This window comes from Lolium rigidum, chromosome 1 (genome assembly GCF_022539505.1).
Source record: "Lolium rigidum isolate FL_2022 chromosome 1, APGP_CSIRO_Lrig_0.1, whole genome shotgun sequence".
In the NCBI taxonomy this organism is placed as follows: domain Eukaryota; kingdom Viridiplantae; phylum Streptophyta; class Magnoliopsida; order Poales; family Poaceae; genus Lolium; species Lolium rigidum.
Genome location: NC_061508.1, coordinates 347,166,313 through 347,188,963, shown reverse-complemented (window position 1 = coordinate 347,188,963; position 22,651 = coordinate 347,166,313). Strand labels below are relative to the sequence as shown.

Here is a 22,651-nt window from a genome sequence, read left to right as displayed (position 1 = left end):
GTGATAACAAGCTAGGTATAGCACATCAAGCAAGATAGATATAACAAGGTAAAGCACATAGGTAAAGGAGCTCGGGTTGAGAAGTAACCGGTGCACGAGGAGACGACGATGTATCCCGAAGTTCACACCCAAGGGTGCTACGTCTCCGTCTGGAGCGGTGTGGAGGCACAAGGCACTCCAATGAGCCACTAGGGCCACCGTATTCTCCTCAAGCCTTTCCACCAAGGGGAAAGCCTCGATCCACTAAGGGACCCTTGAGGGTGGTCACCGAACCCGTACAAGCTTGGGCAAAACCCCAAGTATCAAGCTTGAGGCAACTCCACAACACGGAGGCTCTCAAGTACAAGGCCACAAGAGGCTACAACACGCCACACCGGCAACAAAGCCACCAAGACACCAACGCGCCACAACCGGCTCCAAAACCACAAAGGCTAACACACTCCACAAAGGCAACAACGCCACAAAGGCTACAACGCCACAAAGACGACAAGGCCACAAAGGCTACAAGGACACCACTAAGGCAACAAGGCCACTAAGGCAACAACACCACTAAGGTCAACATGCCCTCTACGAGATCGAAACCCCGGAGAGAACCCAAACCGATGCACCTAATGCAATGGCTAAGAACACCACTAAGATGCCCAAGTTCTTCTCTCCCAAATTCCAACAAAGCTACAAAAGCTATTGGGAAATAAGGGAGGAAGAACAAATATGAGGAGAAACACCAAATAACTCCAAGATCTAGATCTAGCAAGATCCCCTCACTTGGAGAGGGATTCAATTGGTGAAGCTCTAGATCTAGATCTCCTCTCTCCTTTCCCCCAAAAATATGCAAGAAATAGTGGGGGATCAAGAGGAGGAAGAAACAACTCAAGGTCAACAATGGAGGAGAGAGAATGGAGGGGAAGAAGTGGTTGGGTCGGAGGTGGAAGAGAGGTATAAATAGGGGATCCAAAATATAGCTGTTGGAGGCAGAAAAACGGTCAGATTCGCGCCCGAGCGGTACTACCGCTTGTCAAAGCGGTACTACTGCTCGCGCGCAAACTCGTGCAGAAAACGGTCAAAAATCGGCCCAAAGCGGTACCACAAGCGGTACTACCGCTCGAGCGGTACTACCGGGTCGGTACCGGGTCAATACCGGACCAGATCCATTGTCTCACAGAGACCAAACCGGTACCTGACCGGTACTACCGCCCTTCCTTTTTTTTTTAAACTGCGATACGAAAATGGCAATATCTCGAGCTAGGAAACTCCGATTGAGGTGAAACCAATTTTGCCGGAAAGAGGACGATGAGAGATACCACTACACAAGGTGAAAACATGCAAAAGAGTGAGTGATGATTTTCTCATGGTCATAGAGGTGTAACCTCTCAATATGGTATATCGGGAAAATCATCACCTTTGCACATGCAACATGCGATGCATCCGGAATCCGTTTCCGATGAGCTAGAGCTTGTCATGAGAATGAACACAAGCTCTAACTTATCTCATGGATAATAACCAAGAAGAACTAATAAACACGATGCAATGCATGCAAGGTTTGAGCTCTCTTCGATGATGCGACCTACTATCCTATCGAGCACAAACCTTATCCTTGCGCGTTCCTCTTCCTCTCGAGTCGACAAGCTCCGTCTTCACCCTCTTCATCATTGTACATGACACCGTCTTCCTCCAACTTACACGACACTGTCTTCTTCGATCTTGTACGCACGCCATCGTCTTCATCCATCTTCTACGCCGTCTTCATCTCTCTTCATCTTCAACACCATCTTCATTCGTCTTCTTCATTGTCCTCGATCTTCTCCATCTAGCAACCTTGAGACCATCATATGGCTATGGACATGTCCTAAGATTGATTCTCAATGAAACCGTTAGTAAATAGGGATTGTCATCAATTACCAAAATCACACATGGGGGCTCCATGTTCTTTCACTATGAACAAAGGTTACCCTTACATTTGCCTACCCAATAAGCGTATTGGGCCATTAGTATACTAGCATAAGGCATATAAGTGATTTATAAACCATCTTTCATATGAATCAAGAGTTCTCACCACTTAGGGTGTTTCCCAAAACTTGTTGAGGTGATCATTTCGTCCACCGGGTTTTAGTGAAATTGTCTCCAAATTTTGGGATTAGACAAAATTGATTGTGAAGTAAGTCAAGGTATGTTGACATGATAAACCGCCAACATGTTTTCAGGCTTGACGTTTATGTACATAAGGTAGCACACTTTAATGATATAAAGTTCTTCTCGTGCACATGGTGATGCCAAACTTGGTTGCTAAAAGAAAATGTGTCTCTCGTGTTAGTGTTTGACCTTCGAGCACACTCCTTCACCTCACCGACAATGTTGCAACTACATTGGAAATTTTCTTACACATATATTTTGGGAGCCTAAAGCACCTCACCGAGTATGTTAGAATTGCTTGGAAAATATCTTTGACCAAGACTTCTGTTGCTGCACTACACATCTTCACAATCACATATCCATTAACAAGCTTTTTTTATCCGAGCAACAATACACTCAAATTAGTCGTCTGTGGATCGACCTAGGGCAGCGAGTAACCTAGGTATTTTTCTAGTAGAGATTCAACCGGAATCCATGAGGTTGTATGTACCTCATGCTTCATCTCATTTGTGCAATTATAGTTGATTTTGGTCGGTTCACCAATTGTCCAGATCTAATCTATATAGATCTTCAAAATATTCAGCAGTCTCCTTGCACCTCCTATGGATACTTGGAACAAAACCAGGAAATCATCCATGGATAAGGGATGGGAAATCCAGGATACCCACTCTGATGCCCCTTCATATGTATTAACATGCAACTCAATCCTTTAGTGAGAGAAGGAAAAGATAGGGGAGATGGGATCCCCATGTCTACTATCCATTTTCATTTTGAAATACTTTGAAAATTGTTTGTTCACTGCGACAAATATTGTTTGAACTAACTTCCAATCCTCTGAGATAAAATCACTTAGGACTTATTTTCGGTTTCTAGTATGGCCTCCCTCACAAGCTACCATTCTTCAGCTTTTTCCAGAAGCTTGGAAGAAGCCCTTCTAGAAGCCGAAAAGAGTGCGCCAGTCATGTAGAGTTTGATGCACGAGCGCACCACTCTTCCCTTATTCATCTTTAGACAATTCTAAGCAGTTAAAATAGTATGTGTGATTAGACTTCCCCTTCCAAATTTTTCATATAGCCACTCAAGCATTATTCTTTTCAACAGATTGTATAGATATATTTAAATTTAGAGAACGTTGAGGATAGAGATTTGGTGCACATGGGTACCAGTGATCTCTTTTTAAAAATATCGTATTTTTGAATTTCAAAAAATTCCGAAAGAAAATCCGCATATAATCAATGATGTATCCCACAAACGTGTACACAATAAATTTCAAAGACTTTATATTTCGAGCTACACAAAAATGACAAAAGTGTAGATATGGCTAGTCATTTTTAAATAAGTGAATTCTACTTTCTACCCTCTATTTTTGCATTTGTGATACTAATTACCCTGCCGAGTACAAATTCGTGTAGATTTCCTATTTTAAAAGCTTTGGACCTTTGTTCTTTTGTGTATGTACATTGGGCAAGGTGTTAGGTGATACTCACTGTATAAAAATATCAAGACGACAATGATGGATGAAACATATGGATTAAAAGGTTTGGACATAATCGGCCATTAGGCCCTCTAATATTTTGTCGCTCTACATCGACGTATCATGACTATACAATCTGATTAACAAGCAAGATGCTGAAGCAAAACCATGTTTAAAGTCTCCTAAATGGGATATTTTGGTAGAAGTTCTATTAAATGGGGTAATATGTGTCACAAATGCACAACTACATTGCAAAATTGGAATTTACTCTTGTTAAAATATCCAAAACATATCAAATTTTATCATTTTTATATAGCATAAAATAAAAAGAATTTTAGGTTGAGGTTTTGCATGATTGTGGAATGTATCACTGGCAATCTCAGAATCATTTTCATATTTTTTTGATACTTGTGAAATACATTTTATTTTTTTAAAAAATGGCAAGAGCACCGGAGCTCGGGAGCTAAAAACACTTCTCCGATATTGAAGATGTATAAAAACCAATCGTGAAATCGCAGCCATGGCGTTGATGTTCACTGGAGCCGAGTCCGGCAGGCTCCTGTCAAAATAAAAGAAAACCATCCTTAAAAAAAAAAATCAAGCTCTGTATACCTGCAATTTCCGGGATGAGAAAAAAAGAGTGAAAACCGGAAGCCCGAAGCTTATCCCTCCCCAAAACCCCGCTCCGCCTCGCCCCGCCTCCTCTCCCCCGTTCCTCCGGCCGCCGGCGCGGCTGCCCCCTCTTCACCACCACCGCCGTACCATACCACACCTACACGAAGCCCCCCAAAATGGCGTCTTGCCCTCCGTTTCTCCTAGCCCCACAACCCCCACCTCCGCTCGTCACCGTCCGCCTCCGCCGCTCGCCTCTCGCCGGCCGCGCACACCTCCTAACCAGCTGCTGCGGCCCCCGCCCCCGCCGCCGCCAGAGCTGCCGTTGCTCCTCCTCCCCCTCATCCTCCTCTTCGTCCTCCTCCGGCCCTCGCAAGCGCTCGCCCAGGCCTCAGCAGCAGAAGCAGCGCACGGAGCAGCGGCCCGGCCGGGCCAGCGGGAGCGCCGTGGACCCTGTCGGCTTCCTCGCCAAGACCGGCATCTCCGACCGCGCGTTCGCCCAGTTCCTCCGCGACCGGTACGCTCGCCGACCGTCTGCTGTGGGAGGGGGAACGGGCATTCAAAATCGTCTTCCTGCAAACTCCCCCGTTACCGAATTTGTTAGAAATCAGCCCGTTGGTGTGGTTTTAGTACCCATCTCCAGCTATTTCTCTCATCATCATGGACACTGGAGGGAGAATTGGTCGAGATATTTGACGGAAATGATACGCAAATACGGCGTTTAGCTTCAAATGTACGCTAGTAGGTAAATGTGCAATCGCTTGTTTGCTTGCTTATTACTGGATTGTCGTTGTCAGGCACAAGGCTTTCAAGGACCGGAGATGGGATGTGTGCTCTCGGTTTATTGATCTGAAAGAGGGCTCGTCTGGGTAAGTCTGTTACTACCATCTTGTGGATTCGTTCCTTTCATTCGGCTCGGAGTCTCTGGTGGAGTGATGCTGGTCTATTTGTGTTCTTCTGGTAGGTTTGAGCTAATGGGAATGCACCGCCATCGGCAACATCGTGTGGATTTCATGGAGTGGGCACCAGGTATTGATCGTTTTATGGGACAATGTTCATAAGGTTCTGCTATGTGGCCAGATCTGATATTTCAGAAAAAAAAAGAATCTTGATTCATTGTTTTAGGAGATGGTAATTTTAAACAGTATGTCTAGCAAAATTTGTGGCACCATCATTTACACCTGCTCAATAAGCTTTGAGGCACAAGGGCCCTCACTTATCCCATATGTATTTGGATTGTCTACAATTCTACAAGCAAAATGCACCCACCGTTAGATCAATGGGATAACATGTTTTCTTTGTTAGCGAGGAGGCAGGAGATGTACTATTTCACTTAAGAAGATTAGAAAGCATACAATTTGGCCTATCCAGTCTAAGCAGAGCTGGGCAAAGGCAGCAGAAAATACCTTAAAAGCTATGAAATATCATTCTTCCTGGTTTTTATGTTATCATAGATAACTTGGAGAACTAGGCAGAGGCCTAGTGGTAGGGTCACAGTGGTGCATCCCTCTTGACCAGAGCTCGAATCCTGTCAAGAGCGAATTTCTAGTATCTCACCCGGGTGCTCTTCTTCTATTAAAATATGCCACCAACGGCTAGTCCTGGCTGGTCTCTTTTTCTTTCTCATAGATAACTCCAAGTGCTCATTAAAGTAATAACCCATTTAGTTTGTACCTATTGTTCTTGGCTGTTGTAACTCTGTTATTTCCTTTATTACTGCAGCCCTTTGTATATAATATTTGTGCTTAAGCTTTAAACTGAACATTTTTTACATTTATAATTAAAGGAGAATTGTCATGTAGGTGCTCGGTATTGTGCTCTGGTTGGTGATTTTAATCATTGGTCGGCAACTGAAAACTGTGCACGAGAAGGTCATTTGGGACATGATGATTTCGGGTATTGGTCTGTCACACTTGAGGATAAGCTCAGAGAAGGGCAAGAACCAGATGAATACTTTTTCCAGGAGTACAATTATGTGGATGACTATGATAAAGGTGACAAGGGTGTTGATGTTGAAGATTTAATCCGTAGAATGAATGAAGAGTATTGGGAACCTGGAGAAATTAAGTCACGCAGGTCTCAGTTGGAAAGAGTCGCGAAGTTATATGAGGAGATGTTTGGCCCCAATAGTCCGCAGACAGAAGAGGAGCTGGGTGAAATACCTGATGCTCAAACCAGATATAACAACTGGAAAGCCACACAGAAGGATGGGGCGTCCAGTTCAGCTCCTTCCTACGATATCATTGATACTGGGCAGGAGTTTGACATTTTTAATGTGGTAACTGATCGAGCATCATTTGAAAAGTTTCAAACAAAGGCACCTCCCCTTGCTTACTGGGTTGAAATGAGGAAAGGAAGAGAAGCCTGGATAGAGAAATATGTTCCAGCGATTTCTCATAAAGACAAGTACAGGGTTTATTTTAATACTCCTGATGGTGCTTTAGAACGTGTGCCTGCTTGGGCAACTTATGTTCTTCCAGGTTAAACCCCACCTATCCCTGCAATGATGACCCTCCATTATTATTGCTTCTCATCATATTGGAAGATCTGTTAATCTATCGCCAAAATCATATACAGTAACACTGCACATGTAGCTAAATCCTTGATTGGTTGTTAGGTCATAATCTTTTGCTTCATAGTTGGTTCAGAAGGACAAAAGACCATATAATAGAAGGGTGCTAGCCAGAAAGAAATGTTCCGTTTTACTTTAGAAAAGAGTGAATCTAGATTACTATGTAAGGCTCCTTCGTTTTCTTCCTTTTTGTGCGGCGGTTGCAGGAGGTGGGATATGGGTTGTAGAAACATGGACATTTGTCTGGGGACTTGCAGAGTTTGAGAGGCATAGTGAACATTACACTCATTAATGATTACTTTCACGGGACTACCAGCGGTGTGTTATGACATACCGGCACTATAATGAAGCCAACATCTTTCCTATATGGTATAGGTTTTCATTTGATGTGTTATTAATGATTTCTTGGCAATAACATTTTTTGGATTGGCTTGTTAACAGGGCCTTACTTGTCTAACATGCTGTTCTAGTTCTTCTATCCGTAGTTTTCTGATGCTGATCACGTGTCTTAAAGTGCCTTCTTTTTTTGGTAGATGCGGAAGGGATGCAATCCTATGCAGTACATTGGGAGCCTCCTCCAGAAGAAATTTACAAATGGAGATATGGACGACCGAGAGTCAAAGGCTCACTTAGGATTTATGAATGTCATGTTGGAATAAGTGGATCCGAGCAGAAAATATCATCGTTTCAGGAGTTCACATCCGAAGTATTTCCCAGTCCTTGTTTTTGTCTGTTTTAGGGGCATCTTCACTTCTCTAACTTTGTCTACATTAGGTCCTACCTCACATAAAAGACGCTGGATATAATGCTGTTCAAATAATTGGAGTCGTGGAGCACAAGGATTACTCCTCCGTTGGTTATAAGGTGAAACTCTGAGGATAATTAGTGTATTAATTTAAAATAAGTTAAATTGCTTATTTGCAGTGTTAGGCTGCCATGCAGAATAAAAATGACACAGTGGTTCGTAGTTTGAGTTGAACGTTTGAATCATTTTTTCAGTTCATCCAGAATTTACCATGATAGTGTCATTTTTTAATTGGGAATAAGTTCTTGCTGAGCATCCAATTCTCATATTGCAATATGTTGAGACAACCAACAATCCACAGCCATGAATCTCACTCATTATTGGTTGATTAATTAGACGTTTAGCCCAGATACCAAATAGTTTGAAAATATTCTTAAGCAGTGTAAACTGTAAAGAAAATGCTACGTGAACTTTAAGGTTGCCTAATGTTTGAGCATTTAGCTAGCTTTCCTCTGAGTTTGAGCATATATTAAGTAATAAATATTTTGTCATGCTAGAGTGAGAAGGGATTTGGTGCACATGGGCACCAGTGCTCCCTTCACTTTCAGATTTTTGAAAATTTCAAAACCTCGTACTTCTGTCTCCAAAAATTATGGCGTTAAATATATAGATAAATATGTATAGGAGAAGTGCACGCAAAAAGTCCCGGTAAAAAATACTTTAAATTTTGGGAAATGCAAAAAAAAAATCTGACAAGAAGATATATTATTTTAATACTATTTTACTACCATTTACTGTCAGAAATTTGTCTTTTTTATACTTCCCAAAATACAACATATTTTTTAACGGGACTTTTTTTTGCATACACCCCTCCTGTATATATCTATCTATATATTTAACACCATAATTTTTGGAGACAGAAATGTTAGGTTTTGGAATTTTCAAAAATCTGAAAGTGAAGGGAGCATTGGTGTCCATGTGTCAAAGACACTTTCTGCTATGGAGTAATTTATAATGTTAAACTAATTGCAAATGCCAAATTTATTACTTGTATAGTTATTAGCAGATGCTATAATTATGATTACTCCATATGCTTATAGACGATATCGATGATCACTCCATTGTGTTAAATATTTCTCTTGGTCTCTTTTGGAAGGTTCTGTTTAACTATAGTTGTCTACTTGTCTGAGATCAAGTGCATTGTAACTGCAGGTCACAAACTATTTTGCAGTCAGTAGCAGATTTGGCACCCCGGATGACTTCAAAAAACTAGTGGACGAGGCACATGGTCTGCTTCTCAGGATCATTATTATTCTCTTGCTCTCATAACCGTCACAATTTATTCTAAATGCACACATGCGAAAGATGTACGCAGCAAGCTGGGACTGATACCATATATGTTTAGTGTTCATTTGAATAATTACAAGGTATAAAAGGAGAAAATAAGCAAATGCTGGCTGATCACATAATTATAAAGGACTGAAAAGCGAAAACACAATGTGCACATTTGCTCAATGTATAGTACTACTTGTGTTATTTGTTACAGGCACACTTGTCCCTATAAAACATGGCAGGATTAAGTCTTAAGAACAAAACCAAATGTAGGAGAGGAGAGTACACAGAACACCTCGTATACCACATCGTGTTTCTTAGTATTTTCTATCTTTTTTTTTTGCGAAACACAGTACAATCAAAGACGCACATACATACACGCACACACTCACCCCTATGAACGCACACACGCACACCCTACCCCTATGAGCACCTCCAAGAGACTGCGTTGAAGAACTGATCCGGCGGGTCTTGAGATTGACGAAGTCTATGTTTTATTGTGCATGAAAGTTGGAAATTAAATGACATGTCTTACAAGTTTTGAGATTACATACTTTTTTACAATACAATGCTAGGAAGGAGTGAAACACCGATTGACATATCATCTTTTCTTTTTGCTCATCCCTTGTTTGCTCAGGCCTTGGGTTACTGGTTCTTCTTGATATTGTCCACTCCTATGCATCGGCTGAAGAAATGGTGGGCTTATCTCTTTTTGATGGCTCTAACGATTGTTACTTCCACAGCGGTAATACAACTTAAGTTATTTAATCTCTTAAAGTTCAGTTGGTGTTCATGAATCATGGCAATAATATATTTGGAAGACATTGATTGCAATTTCTTATTAGTAACTATTCTCAGATGTGCACCTTGAATATTTTATCCAATCTATTTCATTTTTTGTTTGAGGTTTTTGTGTGCTTCTTTGCTACTTCAACATGTTTGTTGTAATGTATCCTTGTCAGGGAAAAGAGGGCAACACAAGTACTGGGGCACCAGAATGTTCAAATATGATGATGTTGATGTTCTGCACTTCTTGTTGTCTAATTTAAATTGGTAAAACAGTGAAAGCTCTGTTCGTACTCTATTCTTTGTTCTTCTGTTTGTCATCTACGTAGGTACTTATGGATCTTTTACTTGTTAGGTGGGTCACTGAATACCGGATTGATGGATTCCAGTTTCACTCACTTTCTTCTATGTTATATACTCACAATGGTTTTTCTACATTTACTGGTGCCATAGAAGAGTATGTGTTATCTACTGTTTACCATTAACATTATTCATATGCCTTGTACTCCCTCCGTTCCAAATTACTTTAAAAAGTGCGTCAACTAATTTGGAACGGAGGGAATATTATATTTTTCTGAACTATTTTCTATTGGATGGAATGGAATACGCCTATCTATCCATCTAAAGTAGAGTTGTTGCTGGGAGGATCTGTACTCTGTACTAACATGTTTTGGGGACGGTGCCATTGCAAACTAACATTGCATATTCCATTCTCACCTAGGGCTGTCAAAAATATTCTAGCTCAGCAAACTGTTCGAGCTCGATTCATTGTAGGCTGAGCTCGAGCTTGGCTCAAGGCCCAAAAAAGCCGAACTCAAGCTTTGCTTTAGGCTCGTGAGCTTCCAAGCTCGAACTCAAATAGTTCATTAAGGATCGTTACTCTGCAGTCCACCGTAACTTTCCTTGAATTTTCATAGGATTTGGAACCACTCAGTAAACCCAGATGACCATGCAACTCATTCGGCCTTTTCTATTAGTTCCTTAGAATCACGATTTGGTGATCTTACCACAATCCTATGACATTGAACCTGTCAACATGAGGGCAATCTTGCCAAGCCATGGATCCTGATGCTGACAAGCGACAACTATTGGATGACATATAATTGATCTAGATTTATGGCTAGGTTAAATATAATCTGATCTAGTTTAATTCTCAGCTTGTCAAACTTGTAAAACTCAGTTCAGAGAACATTGTTCGATACCTTTTTGTTGGGGTGTTGTTCCCCTGTTGCCATCTATTTTTGTACTTCGCTGGAGTTCTGCTTCGTGAAACCAAAAATAGCCTAGCAAGAACATAGAACAGGAAAGCGCCTCCCATTGAGCGTGGGAGAAGCTGGAGCATACTCATAGGCAGTTGACTGTTTTCTTAGGATGGGTTATGCTTGTTTACGGCTAAACATTCTAAACAAAACAAACCACATATCAATGCCATATTGATTCACAACATGGATGTATGTCAAAGGGAAGGTGCTCTGGTTGTTCATGAATGCATATCCTCGTGATAAGTTCGGAGTCATTTGGTGCAGTGAGAAACTGCCACTGCTATTCAATGCTCTAATTGTTATGCCCTTTTGAACGTCTCCTCTATGTCCTCATTCAATACTAGCTGTGGTTTATGTAAAATACTTGTCAGCTTTGCCTGGTCTCTTTATGCTCATCTCAATGTTAAAATGTAGGTACTGTAATCAATATGTTGACAAGGATGCACTGATATATCTAATCCTAGCAAATGAGATGTTACATGAACTCCATCCAGATATTATAACAATAGCGGAGGATGTAAGTTGCTGCTGTACTAGCTGTCTCTTCCTGTAAAGTCTTGTTCATGCGAAATAGTTAGTGGTTTTAGGCATGCAGTTTGTTACTCACATATACTCCATCTGTTGCAAAATATAAGACCAACAGTCTACTAATAAAATGTGTGTATGATACAAAAATCATATCATTGGACCCATGTTCAAAAGCATTTTCCAATCATATCACTTCTGTGTCCCATGACCCACATTTTATTTGCATAATTGTTGGTCATATTTAAATCTTGGAATGCATGGCTGGCCTTACAATGTGCAACTGAGGGAGTAGTTTTACCCATGTTGATCTTGGTGCTAACCTATTCTGAGATAGCAAGTATTACCTCCGTCCCAAAATATTTTGGTAGGCTATTTTAGCCTACAAAAACATCTTATGTTTTGGGACAGAGGTGATACTAAGTAGTAACTGATTCTTATATTAAGTCTTGTCTAACAGAGCTAAAGAGAATACAAGCCACAGTAACTATTCTCACCCACTATTCAATGGATGATATTTGGCTATTTGCAAATTCCAGCAACTGATATTCGTTGATACAACTAGTGTTTCTGTTTCATTTTTTATATCATTTTGTAGGCAACATATTATCCTGGGTTATGTGAACCAACCACCCAAGGTGGATTAGGATTCGACTACTGGGCCAATCTTTCTATTCCAGAAATGTGGTTGTGGCATCTTGAAAATGTTCCTGAGCGAGAATGGAGCATGAATAAGGTTTGCATGTCATCTAGACCTTCACATGCCATCATCTTATCTGGCGCCGTGTAGAACACAAGTATCATATTTCATGTCTAATGACTACCCTGGATCATTTTGCAGATTATGAAAGTATTGATAAGCAGCAACCATAATATGCTATCTTATGTTGAAAATCATAACCAGGTTTGCATTTTTTTTTATCTCGCCAAAATTGTATCATGTATCATGCTTAGAAATAAGGAACACATTATGTTTCCTGCAGAACAAATCTTAACTTTAAGTTTGAGAACTTCCTGAGACACTTGCCCAGAACTAACTTCTAGTTATTTTTGTTCTTGTATATTGTGTTTTACCCTATTTCCATCTCAGAGTTTGTTTAAATGCTCTTTTGTGCATTTTCACCAGATCATCCTACCTTAGATGACATCTGTTGGTGTTATGGGCGTAGGATTTAGACTGTAACCGCTAACTGGTAGCTGAGAGGAGCTTGATCTTGATCTTCCCAGCTGCATTCCAGGAGCTTACTTGGCCCTTGATACCGAGGAATCTGCTTATGTGGTATAACATGGATGGGAAAGAGAGACTAGAATATAATCCTTGCTTGCCCTTTGTTGATAATTCCATGCTCCTACAATCAAAGATAGAGCCCAGTGACTCAATCTACTCTCCCCTAACTCAGCCATCCTTCCCTCACTTACCTTTAACATTTAGATTCCTATATTTATGGCAAAGAGTATGAATTCCTAGTCCTGACCAACTGCCTATGAATAACGAGTATTGAGCCTGTGGTGATGGGGAATGCCTCACATGGCATTTCTCCCCTCCTTCAAGAGCAGCTCCTCTCAAGCTGGAACAAGGGTTATGACGCTTGATCTCCATGACATTCTCCAAGCAGCTATGAGACCAGCCAAGTGACGAGAATCTACATGTATCTTTGGCGTGACTGCTGCAAAGTGCAAACCACGCACAAGGGAGTAGCCGAGTAGGCAAAACAAGCCCATGGTGCATCACTGGTAGTTTTAATGTTGCATCTAGAAGCATCGTGTTGAACTTCTGGAGGGAACCCCAATGTGAATGATGTACTGAATGCACATAATGGCTGGCCAAGATTTGCAGCTTGTATTCCACCTCACCTAAAAGATTCGGTTTTGGAAGGGCCATAAAAGAACAGCGTTGACTTGTTTTTGGTGGTGCTTATCGAAATGATAGCTACCACAAGAAGTACTAGGAATATGTTGGAGCTGTAGCTGTTCTTCTATCTTACACATACAACGAAGGGAAGCCTTGACAGTTGACACCCAATATACACTGATGTAGCAATTGGTGTTATCTGTTGGACTCAATGACATTTAGCGGAAATAAATTGACGTGTGGTTTTGGAAATGGTCTTACCTGTCACAGTTTTGTGAAACGCAAGCTGCAATATGTGGTTTCTTTTTTATAAAATAAATAAATTATATTCATTCTTCTTGACTGACTTCTCACATCTGATTTTGGACAGTCAATATCAGGGCGGAAGTCTTTTGCTGAGATAATTCTTAATACAGGAATGTGCTCTAGTGGTTCAGTAGATGACGATTTGATCTTCCGAGCTTCCTCATTGCTCAAGGTATGACTTTGTTCCTGGCTTCTGACTTTGTGTACCCATCAATGATTGAATTGCTTCTTTAATTAGCCTCATAAGCTACCTATACAGTGAATTTACATAAATCCATGCTGGTTTTCATAACAATATGTTTGTTTCCAACAAGGCTTACATTTACGAAATGTAATGGGTCTACCTGACTACCTTGCTAGTAGATCATACTACCATGAGTCAGAACAGAATTTTTTTATTGAATTCAACCCTAATCAGCTGGATGTCCAACCATGTTGTCTGATACATGGGAGTATGCTGCTGGGGTTTGTACTATTTTTATTGAATTCAACTGGAAGGACCCTCTGCTATATCATCGTTTTGTGTGAAAGACTCAAACTAGTTGCAGCTAAAGCTAGCTGAGGTTAATAAATAGTGAGCTGATGGATATTTATGGATATTTACATTCATGGTGTTTCTGGTTACAACCTTTACTGGCAAATTGTTGAAGTACTAACAATTACTTCCTGCCACTTTATTTCAACGTGTTTCAGATAATCAAATTAATTACGTTTACAACAAGTGGAGGTGCATATCTGAATTTCATGGGTAATGAATTTGCTCATCCAAAGGTGAGCTAGTTACACGGTTTTTAGAATTTGACAGCCCTTATTCCTTCCCAAAATTTTGAACTTGTTCCAGTTTATGGTACTCAATTTACACCATAGCATTAAGTTCTTTTGTTGACTGCCTTCAGAGAGTTGAGTTTCCTATGTCAAGCAATGACTATTCATTCCAATTAGCTTGTCGGAAGTGGGAACTACTGGACAAGGGTGTCCACAAACATGTTTTCAGTTTTGACAAGGTATGCAACTGTTTTATATCAAATTTTACATGTCAACAACAGCAACATCAAAGCCTTTTCCTAAGCAAGTTGGGGTAGGCTAAACCCAACAGAAAAAAAAATTCTATTGGGTTTCATATCCATAGGAATGGCTGGTTTTTTACGTTGGCTCGCCAAGCCTATCACAACCCTCCTCCTTTACCCGCGCTTGGGACCAGCTAGTCCTAAAGGCATAGGCGGAGTTAAATTTTACATGTCATTTTACTTGTAAATGCAACCAATGTTTGTTTATTAATAATTAAAACTTGTTATACCAGATGATGGAGTGTTCGTAAGTGCATTTTTTTCATGATTTTTGGCAAAATAATGCTTGTAAGATCAGCTTTGACTTAATTGCACAAGTTATTCTTGTCCTGTGTTGGTTGAAAATAAATGTCTTTCACTATTTTGCTAATTACTAGTACTCCGTAGGATAATTTTATCCACTTTAACTTGGTAAACCTGGAGACCTACCGGAGGGCATTTCCATGTGTTACCCATGTGTAGGTGGTCCTGTGGCCCATTAGTGGGTTAACCATATCTGAAGTAAGTTTAAACTGTCTAGTAGCATATACGTACATACCGCTTGATGTTCATAATGTAGTACTCTGGGTTAGCTCCTCATGTTAAGCTAGCATGAAACAAAAGAGAGATGCTACGAGTCTGTTTAGCAGTCTAGTATGGGAGCAGGGAGATTTTCAGCATTGCGGTATTATAGTTGGTATTGTAGTTCTTATCGAGTGGTTACCTAGCTTGATATTATTCTAATTCGTGTTAATAAACTGCAATCAATCATTCTGGATGTATGTGTAGCTAAAGCCTAGTTGAGTGATACATGCCAGACATTGCATAAGTTACAAATGTGAAGTATCACATTTTTCACTTCTACTGTGCTAGTCACAGTAACCCAAAACTACTATAATTTAGAACCCTGCAAATCTTCAAGGAACTTCCAATGTTCTTTGACATTTGTTTTATTCTAACTATTAAAGGCTTTCAGATCAAGTGTTGTTCTTACTATCCAAGGAGATTAATCTTACTAACTCAGCAATTTTATCCCAGGATATAATGAGCTTGGATGAAAATGAAAGGATAACAAAGAGAGGTTCACTCAATGTTCATCAGTGCGATGATACAAGCATGGTATGGAAGTCTTTCAATCAATAACAGCTCAAAAATACTTTATAAATCATATTTCCTCATTCTGGCAGGTGATATCTTTCACGAGGGGGCCTTTCCTTTTTGTATTTAATTTCAATCCAGAAGTCTCCTATGAACTACATCGTGTTGGTGTAGATGAAGCTGGGGAATATCAAGTAAGCTATGCATAGAAATCACTTCTTCTGTTAGTTATGAGCAAAATAATCGTAATTTAATTTAAGTATTTAATAATGTGAAACATAAAATCATTCAATTTGATATCATAAATTTGTAGTACAACACTTGAAATCTGAACATGTAATTCTTGAAACCCCAAGGCAACATATCCATGAAAGGCTCACAGATTTTTGACTTGAAAATATGGTTGGTCAATTAAATCTTTACATCATCTCTATCTTAATTGAAAAGTAACTTCTTTCTGTAACTTGATTTTTTTTTTCTAATCATAGTCCTATACCACAAAGTGATTGAAACTGGGAGAACACTATCATGTAGCACGCAGATATAATTGAGCTACCACTACATATTAGAACGTTACTGTGAGAATAACAATTTAAAAAAATGGCCCGCAAAAGAAATCAAATAATGAAATGCTCAGAGTCTGAGTTTGCTTTGCAGATGAGATGCTTAGAATCTCACTTGATGCACATACTTGCTAACGTCAAAGCTTTACAATAACACCATCTATTCAGATGTTACAGTATCTCTCACATTTGTCTAGAATAACACCATTTATTCAGTTCAAGAATCATTTTATTCCAAACCTACTAACTCATACTGCTACTAGCCCTCATACTTTAGTGTAGAGGGTTGAGTTATAAGACCTAGTATTTTTAATTAAATTTGTATTCTTATTTTTGATATTTAACCAGCTTATCTTAAACACGGATGAAACTAAATATGGTGGCCGTGGGGAGCTCCATAGTAGTCAGTATATGAAGAAGACCAGTGACAAAAGGTATTATTTGCAGCACTTGGATAATCTGTCTTTGTTCTCTCTGCTTGTTCTCCATATTAGGCATTTAATCTAAGCAGTATATCTTTCTTGTAGAGTTGATGGCTGTCGGAACTCCTTGGAATTGGCATTATCATCTAGAAGTGCTCAGGTAGGTAGATGAGAATGACTACCAGCCTTTACAACAGATATGCATATCTTAAATGAACACATATTTTCAGGTATACAAGTTGGTCCGAATCTTAAGAATTTAGGCTCGAACAATAATTACTGTGACAGACCAAGTAATCCATATCCTCCGAAGATGGGCTATCATCGCAAATGTTTATATCAAGTTGGAAACACTGGTGACGAAAACGAGGTATGTACACTTGTTCGTTGCTACGATTTTTAACATTATAGCTATGCCTAAATTAAGAAACATTTTTCACTGAGACTAACATTTATCTGTTTGAACCATGTTATCTGGCTCGATAATTTTTTGAATAGTATGCCTAGGCCTAGCACAATAAAGAACACAGGAACGCCTAGTGCAAACCCTTATTTGTTTCCCATATGGAGATCACTTCTGTTTGATATGCGGACTACAATTAAATGCTCTGCTGATCTTTGTTTCACCTTAAACTACAAAGTGGATAATAAGTGCGCACAACTTTGTTATATATCAAATTGGACCCTAGACCTTGTAAATGGTTTACTCTTATATACATATGTCAATTCTTTTAGATTATGAAAGAGCAACTCTCTTGGCCTCTTCATTGGAGGGTGCACACAGCCAATTATTACAAGGTTCAGGTTCAACAAAATTTTAGAATAAAGCCAAAAAAGTAAAAGCAAGAAGGCACCAAGACATTGAGAAATCAGTCATTAGAAATGGACCAACAAAGGGTACTAACACCAACAAAAGTATGTGCGTGGTATGCCCGAGGGATCCCCATGAACCCAACTCCCAAACATATGAGAAATATAACGAGGATGATTTAGTTAAAAGACAACCAAACCACAAGCCAATTACGATGTGCAAAATTACAATCAAGAAAAAGGTGTTGAATAGTCTCCCCGTGAGTGCAAAAAGTACAAAGCTTGCTACCATTCCAATTCCTCTTAGCTAACTTATCTTTGGTCAAAATAATCCCTCTAAAAATATACTATAAGTCTTGACTGTCAACGGTATCCGAATGTTCCAAATGTGTCTACTGTGACAAGAGTAACATATTTCTCCACATTGAGATGGACAGTCGCTAATTTATTGCATAAAAGATTCCATGCTGTCAACTTAGTCCTGACAATTGGTCGCTGAAAAGCGATATTTTGTTGTCGATGACCCAACACTTGTACTGAAACTTGCATATGTGGGCACATGTCATCATAGTATATAATTAGATATCACACGTTTAACATTAATTTATCACCTTCACAGATTGGAGTACCATACAAGTCGATCTCCCCAGCACAGGGCAAGTTTGATGAAAAAGCTTTGCCTGTAGTATGAACTCTCTCAGGGAGCAAGTTCACACAAATAAAGCATGACATCTTAGCTACTGCGCACAGCGACATATCCGGATGCCTTGTCTGGATTAAATCGTCTCCCTCCAGATATACAGGGGAATTCCCATAGATACAGCATGGGTGTGCGGGCGCCTGATTGATGACATACGGTTCAGATTGAGAACAGTGGAGCAATGTGTTGAATGTTTCCTTGTTATGACAGTGGCTTAATCTTAGCTACAAGGTCCACAACCCGTCGATCAGCAAACTGAGCAGATCTGCAGCAACTGTTGTTGACTTAGCTAATAATTAACTAGTTAGAGTAATCTTTGTGCAAGACAAGATGATTGGTGTTAGGATGTGAAGATCAAGTAGGCAAGAATAGGTCGACATCTGTAGAAGAGACAAAAGCGGCAACAGCCTCGTAGATCAGACAAGTGTGAACTGTTAGTGTATTGTCTTTTTTAACAGGGATACTGTCACTGTATTGTAGCCACTGCCAATTGCCATTAGATTTGGCAGCTAGAGGTATCATATGTTGCAGGCTCAAGTGTGTTTTTGCAGTGAAGTAGCCTGAGAGCAAGTACAATAAGTTTATAAGGATTAAAATAGTATATTATTGCTTAGTTGGAGGAGAGAGAAGATAAGTGGACTCTTATTTTAGAGTCAGCTCTAACACGTGCTTCTAGGCTTTGTGAGAGTGAAATGTGGATTATACATTGATAAAGTACTACATTTTTATAGCTCACTATTATATATGTTGACTCTAAATTAGCTATAGATGATATGCACTTGGTTTATAGCCAGCAGCTGGGTATACTATTAAATTTACTTTGATGTGCAGTGCCTTGGTATTTACAGTAGCACGACATGCCTTTCTCCGTCTTCAAAAAGCTTGGTCGCAAGCAGGTTTAATTGATTAGGCGATGTTTGTTCCTTTATGACTTCGTTTTTGGTGCCTATTTTGTCAGTTGGAAGAATACGGATTGAAACTGTGGAAGAATACGCAAGCTGCCTATTATGTGTCTTATTACAGTGACATGTGGTTGGACTCCGCGCGCTCGTCGTGTGTGAGCTGTTACGGCTGCTGGGTGACAGACATTCACTATGGTAGCCTGGTAGGGTAAAAAAAATCATTGGGCAACTATCATCGGCAAAGGGCAGAGCTAGCGTTCGCTGTAGTGCACGGGATCTACTGTGCACGTTGTTACCGTTGAACCTGCGTTTTTTTTGCCTTGCAATTTGTTCCGTCATCATGCTTTGGATACTGCATACGGATTGAAACTGGACATAATAGAGTGATTTCGTGCACGGTAGATACCGCCCAGGGCAGAAAGACCACTCTCGCCACCAATGCCCCAAAGCCCAAACGTTTTTGTACAGCCCACGAGCGGCCTTTGTCTTACACGAACACCCAGCCCACGTTGTCCGGCCGCTCCGTGATTTGCAAAGCCCAACAGGGAAGATCCGGTCGGGGTTCGCACTACAGACGTGATATATTCTCCGCCGGTGGTCTCCTTCCTCGGCGGCCTTGTCTCCGGTGAGCTGCTCCTCCTCATCATCATCCTTCTCCTCTCCTCCTATGGCGTCGAAGATTAGGGATCGGAAATTTCTTGGCCACCACCACGGTCCATGGCTGTCGCCGTGTGTATCTGTCTGCCTCGGCTCAGTGTGAGTTTCATGGATCAGATGTGATTGGACGCCGGGAAGGCCGAGTAGGTTCTTGGCTGTGCTGCGTGCTTCTATGCTCCATTTGTCGATGTAGTCCTTGCTAATGATTTAGAGTATTGGACCTGTCCGTCATTCAGGTGCGCTGGGCTTGTTCTCCCTGTGTTGTGTGTTCAACCCTGGAATGCATGTTGAATTGGATCTGAAATTGGAGCCATCCCCTACCATCATGTTTTGTATGTAAATTTCCAGTCATAGCAATTAAATCCTCGTGCAGAATAGAACACAGCAGACTCAAAGATCTGAGTGCCTACAGTATGTAAGTACTGAAGATTATGAAAGAGCCTGCACAAAATCCAGTCTGTTCGAAGCAGTTTGCGTCTTCAAGTTTAGGTCGCTTAGGAACCTTTCTGCCGAACAATTATATGTATTTTCAGTTACTGCTGATGCAGAGAACATTAGCAATATCAGGGATTAGCAAAGTACGTTGAGATCTCTTTTAAGTAATTTAGACATGGCAGCAAAGTTGTTTTTGTTTCTAATGTGAGGACACAAAATGGACCATAAGGGAAGTAGCTTAAGCATAACAGGTTTCTTTTACAGGAAAATAAGAGATGATTAGCTCAGAAACACAGCATTTTCCACTTCATGGCCAACTTAAATGGACGGCCCTGAAATTGGAGTACTGGCTGAGCATTTTAATGCATAATAGAAAAAGAATGTACTGGAAAACTAGGGGGCATGTGGCCTCCTTTGATCTTTAGTACTAGCAAAGGAACTATGCAATTTTCACTATAAAGCAGTGGTTTCACATTTTAATGCATAGTTCCTATATCATCTTGATCTCCCAATTACAAAGAGATCTGTTTGGAAATTTGTTCATTCTGAATTATTGGCGAGCTTTTAGAACTTTTTGTAGAAGGATGAGTTTTTTCTACTAGTTGCCCTCTTACATGTATCAAGGTTTGTAATGGTTTCTGGTATTCTCCTCTACAGCTGATAGGCTTCCCCTTCTTTCTCACTATGGCGACGGTGGCAATTTACAGCCTTTTCATCATCAACAAGTCTGGTGGCCTTATACACTACAAGGTATTTTCATGTACTCATGTTCTCTTCTACCTACTGGGTATGGAGTCTGAACGACCTGTGCATCTCTTCAGGACTATGGTTCAGCAGGGAGAATGGACACCAACGACAGTCTACGGTTGGCAAGTCTCTGGCATTCAATGCATGCTATCTCACAGCAGTTATCCCCTACCCCTGGCTGTAATGGCATTGACCTCCTACAAGCCCACAACTTCGACCTTCATTGCTTCCAATCTCTCACAGGTATTCATTTCTCTCATGTTTCATGTAACTTGCTTGGCAAATCCTCTCTGCATGCTATAGGTGGTTTCAGTAGTTTTGAGCTGGAGAGGATTCCGTTTTAATGGACAGAAAATTCATAGTGTTCTCTAGCTGTCACTTCTTATCTGTGTTAAGGTTATGTTTTGAACACAAAATTATAAATTGACTCACATGATTGATTTTTTTTTCTATTTCATTACTCCCTCCATCCCAAAATGGAAAGCGCTTTTTATTTTGCACGGTCTTTGATGCATGACTTTAACCACTACCACCCCCGTCTCAAAGAATAAGGCGCACACGTATTCCAAGACAAACTTTGACCATAAAAATTGAACAACAAAATCTTGATTATATTATACAGTATGTAATTAGCATCGTTGGATTCGTAATGAAAAGTACTTTCTAATGATGCTAATTTTATACAAATAATCTTTATATATTTGAAGTAAATTCTTGGTCAAACAAAAAAAAAGCACGAAAAACAATGGCGCCTTATTCTTTGAAATGGAGGGAGTAATATTTATACCAAATTATATAGATTGAGAATGTTTAATTGGTATCATTGCATTTGCCTTGTAAAATTCTTTCATTTCATATATCTTTATACTGATTTTATGGACATATTATAAGTACATAATCATAGTCAAAGGATGCACAAGTACTGCTGTCTCAACTCCTCTGGACAATAATCATGGTGCTAGACGCTGGATTGCTGTGTGCTGAACTGACTGTTTGTAGGAATGGACGAGTATATGTAGTTATGGACACGTGCTGCAGAAAGGGTTCTGTTATTTGTTAAGCTATCTTCTATGCATAACCTTTATTTTTTGACCCTTCCTGGTAATTGCTATGGATCTATTCTGCAATTGCAATGCTCCAAAGGTGTTCGTGAGTGGCTGATGGTTTGTTTAAGTTTAACTGTTAGGTGTGCCATTTTATGGTTTTGTATATCTATCTAATCACCGATCTGTTTCACTGCTTGGCTTCTTCAGGGACAAAATTCTTCGTTGTATGCGAAACAGGCGCTCCGAACATGGAATTTTTGCTGAGAACGATTTACCAGCTCTACACGGAATTTGCCTTGAAGAATCCGTTCTATGAGATGGAGATGCCGATTCGGTGTGAGCTCTTTGATTTCAACCTAGCTCAAGTTATCCAGAAGGATCGAGTCGCGCTTCTGGGCCGGTGAAACATGTCAAAGAAAAATACTTTGAACCATCTTTTCAAATATTCTGATTCTTGTAGTGGCTGCTGCCCTTCAGTTTGTTCAGCCAGAGAAACCTTTTTTTTTTCCTTTGAATGTATTGCTGATAACAAATGGCGTGAGTGCCGTTTTGCTCAATCGTGCGTCTGTAAAGGAAAATGATTGTCCTCCCCCGGGGGATCGGGCGCGGCGCAACCTCCGGGTGCGGGG

The 22,651-nt window shown here is 40.2% G+C and overlaps 2 protein-coding genes across 4 annotated transcripts; both read left to right on the top strand.

Annotated features, from left to right (window-relative positions):
* Positions 1–5,018: 5,018 nt before the first annotated feature.
* Positions 5,019–18,772, top strand: LOC124701281 (1,4-alpha-glucan-branching enzyme 3, chloroplastic/amyloplastic-like). Its single transcript, XM_047233331.1, has 21 exons — positions 5,019–5,085; positions 5,181–5,245; positions 6,019–6,696; positions 7,322–7,494; positions 7,563–7,652; positions 8,746–8,821; positions 9,503–9,610; positions 9,828–9,918; positions 10,007–10,108; positions 11,328–11,430; positions 12,037–12,174; positions 12,280–12,342; positions 13,661–13,768; positions 14,290–14,367; positions 14,493–14,600; positions 15,681–15,761; positions 15,830–15,934; positions 16,652–16,737; positions 16,831–16,885; positions 16,956–17,095; positions 18,155–18,772. The coding sequence occupies exons 2-20, from the start codon at positions 5,191–5,193 to the stop codon at positions 16,986–16,988; spliced, it is 2,331 nt and encodes a 776-aa protein (XP_047089287.1). The 5' UTR covers positions 5,019–5,085; positions 5,181–5,190; the 3' UTR covers positions 16,989–17,095; positions 18,155–18,772.
* Positions 17,039–22,579, top strand: LOC124701287 (trafficking protein particle complex subunit 4-like). 3 transcript variants are annotated; one of them, XM_047233339.1, is made up of 4 exons: positions 17,039–17,095; positions 20,887–20,979; positions 21,051–21,219; positions 22,230–22,579. In XM_047233339.1, the coding sequence occupies exons 1-4, from the start codon at positions 17,039–17,041 to the stop codon at positions 22,424–22,426; spliced, it is 516 nt and encodes a 171-aa protein (XP_047089295.1). In that variant the 3' UTR covers positions 22,427–22,579. The 3 variants fall into 3 exon arrangements, with proteins under 3 accessions (XP_047089295.1, XP_047089309.1, XP_047089303.1); XM_047233353.1 differs by lacking the exon at positions 17,039–17,095 and adding an exon at positions 19,681–19,762; XM_047233347.1 differs by lacking the exon at positions 17,039–17,095 and adding an exon at positions 19,810–19,893.
* Positions 22,580–22,651: the final 72 nt, after the last annotated feature.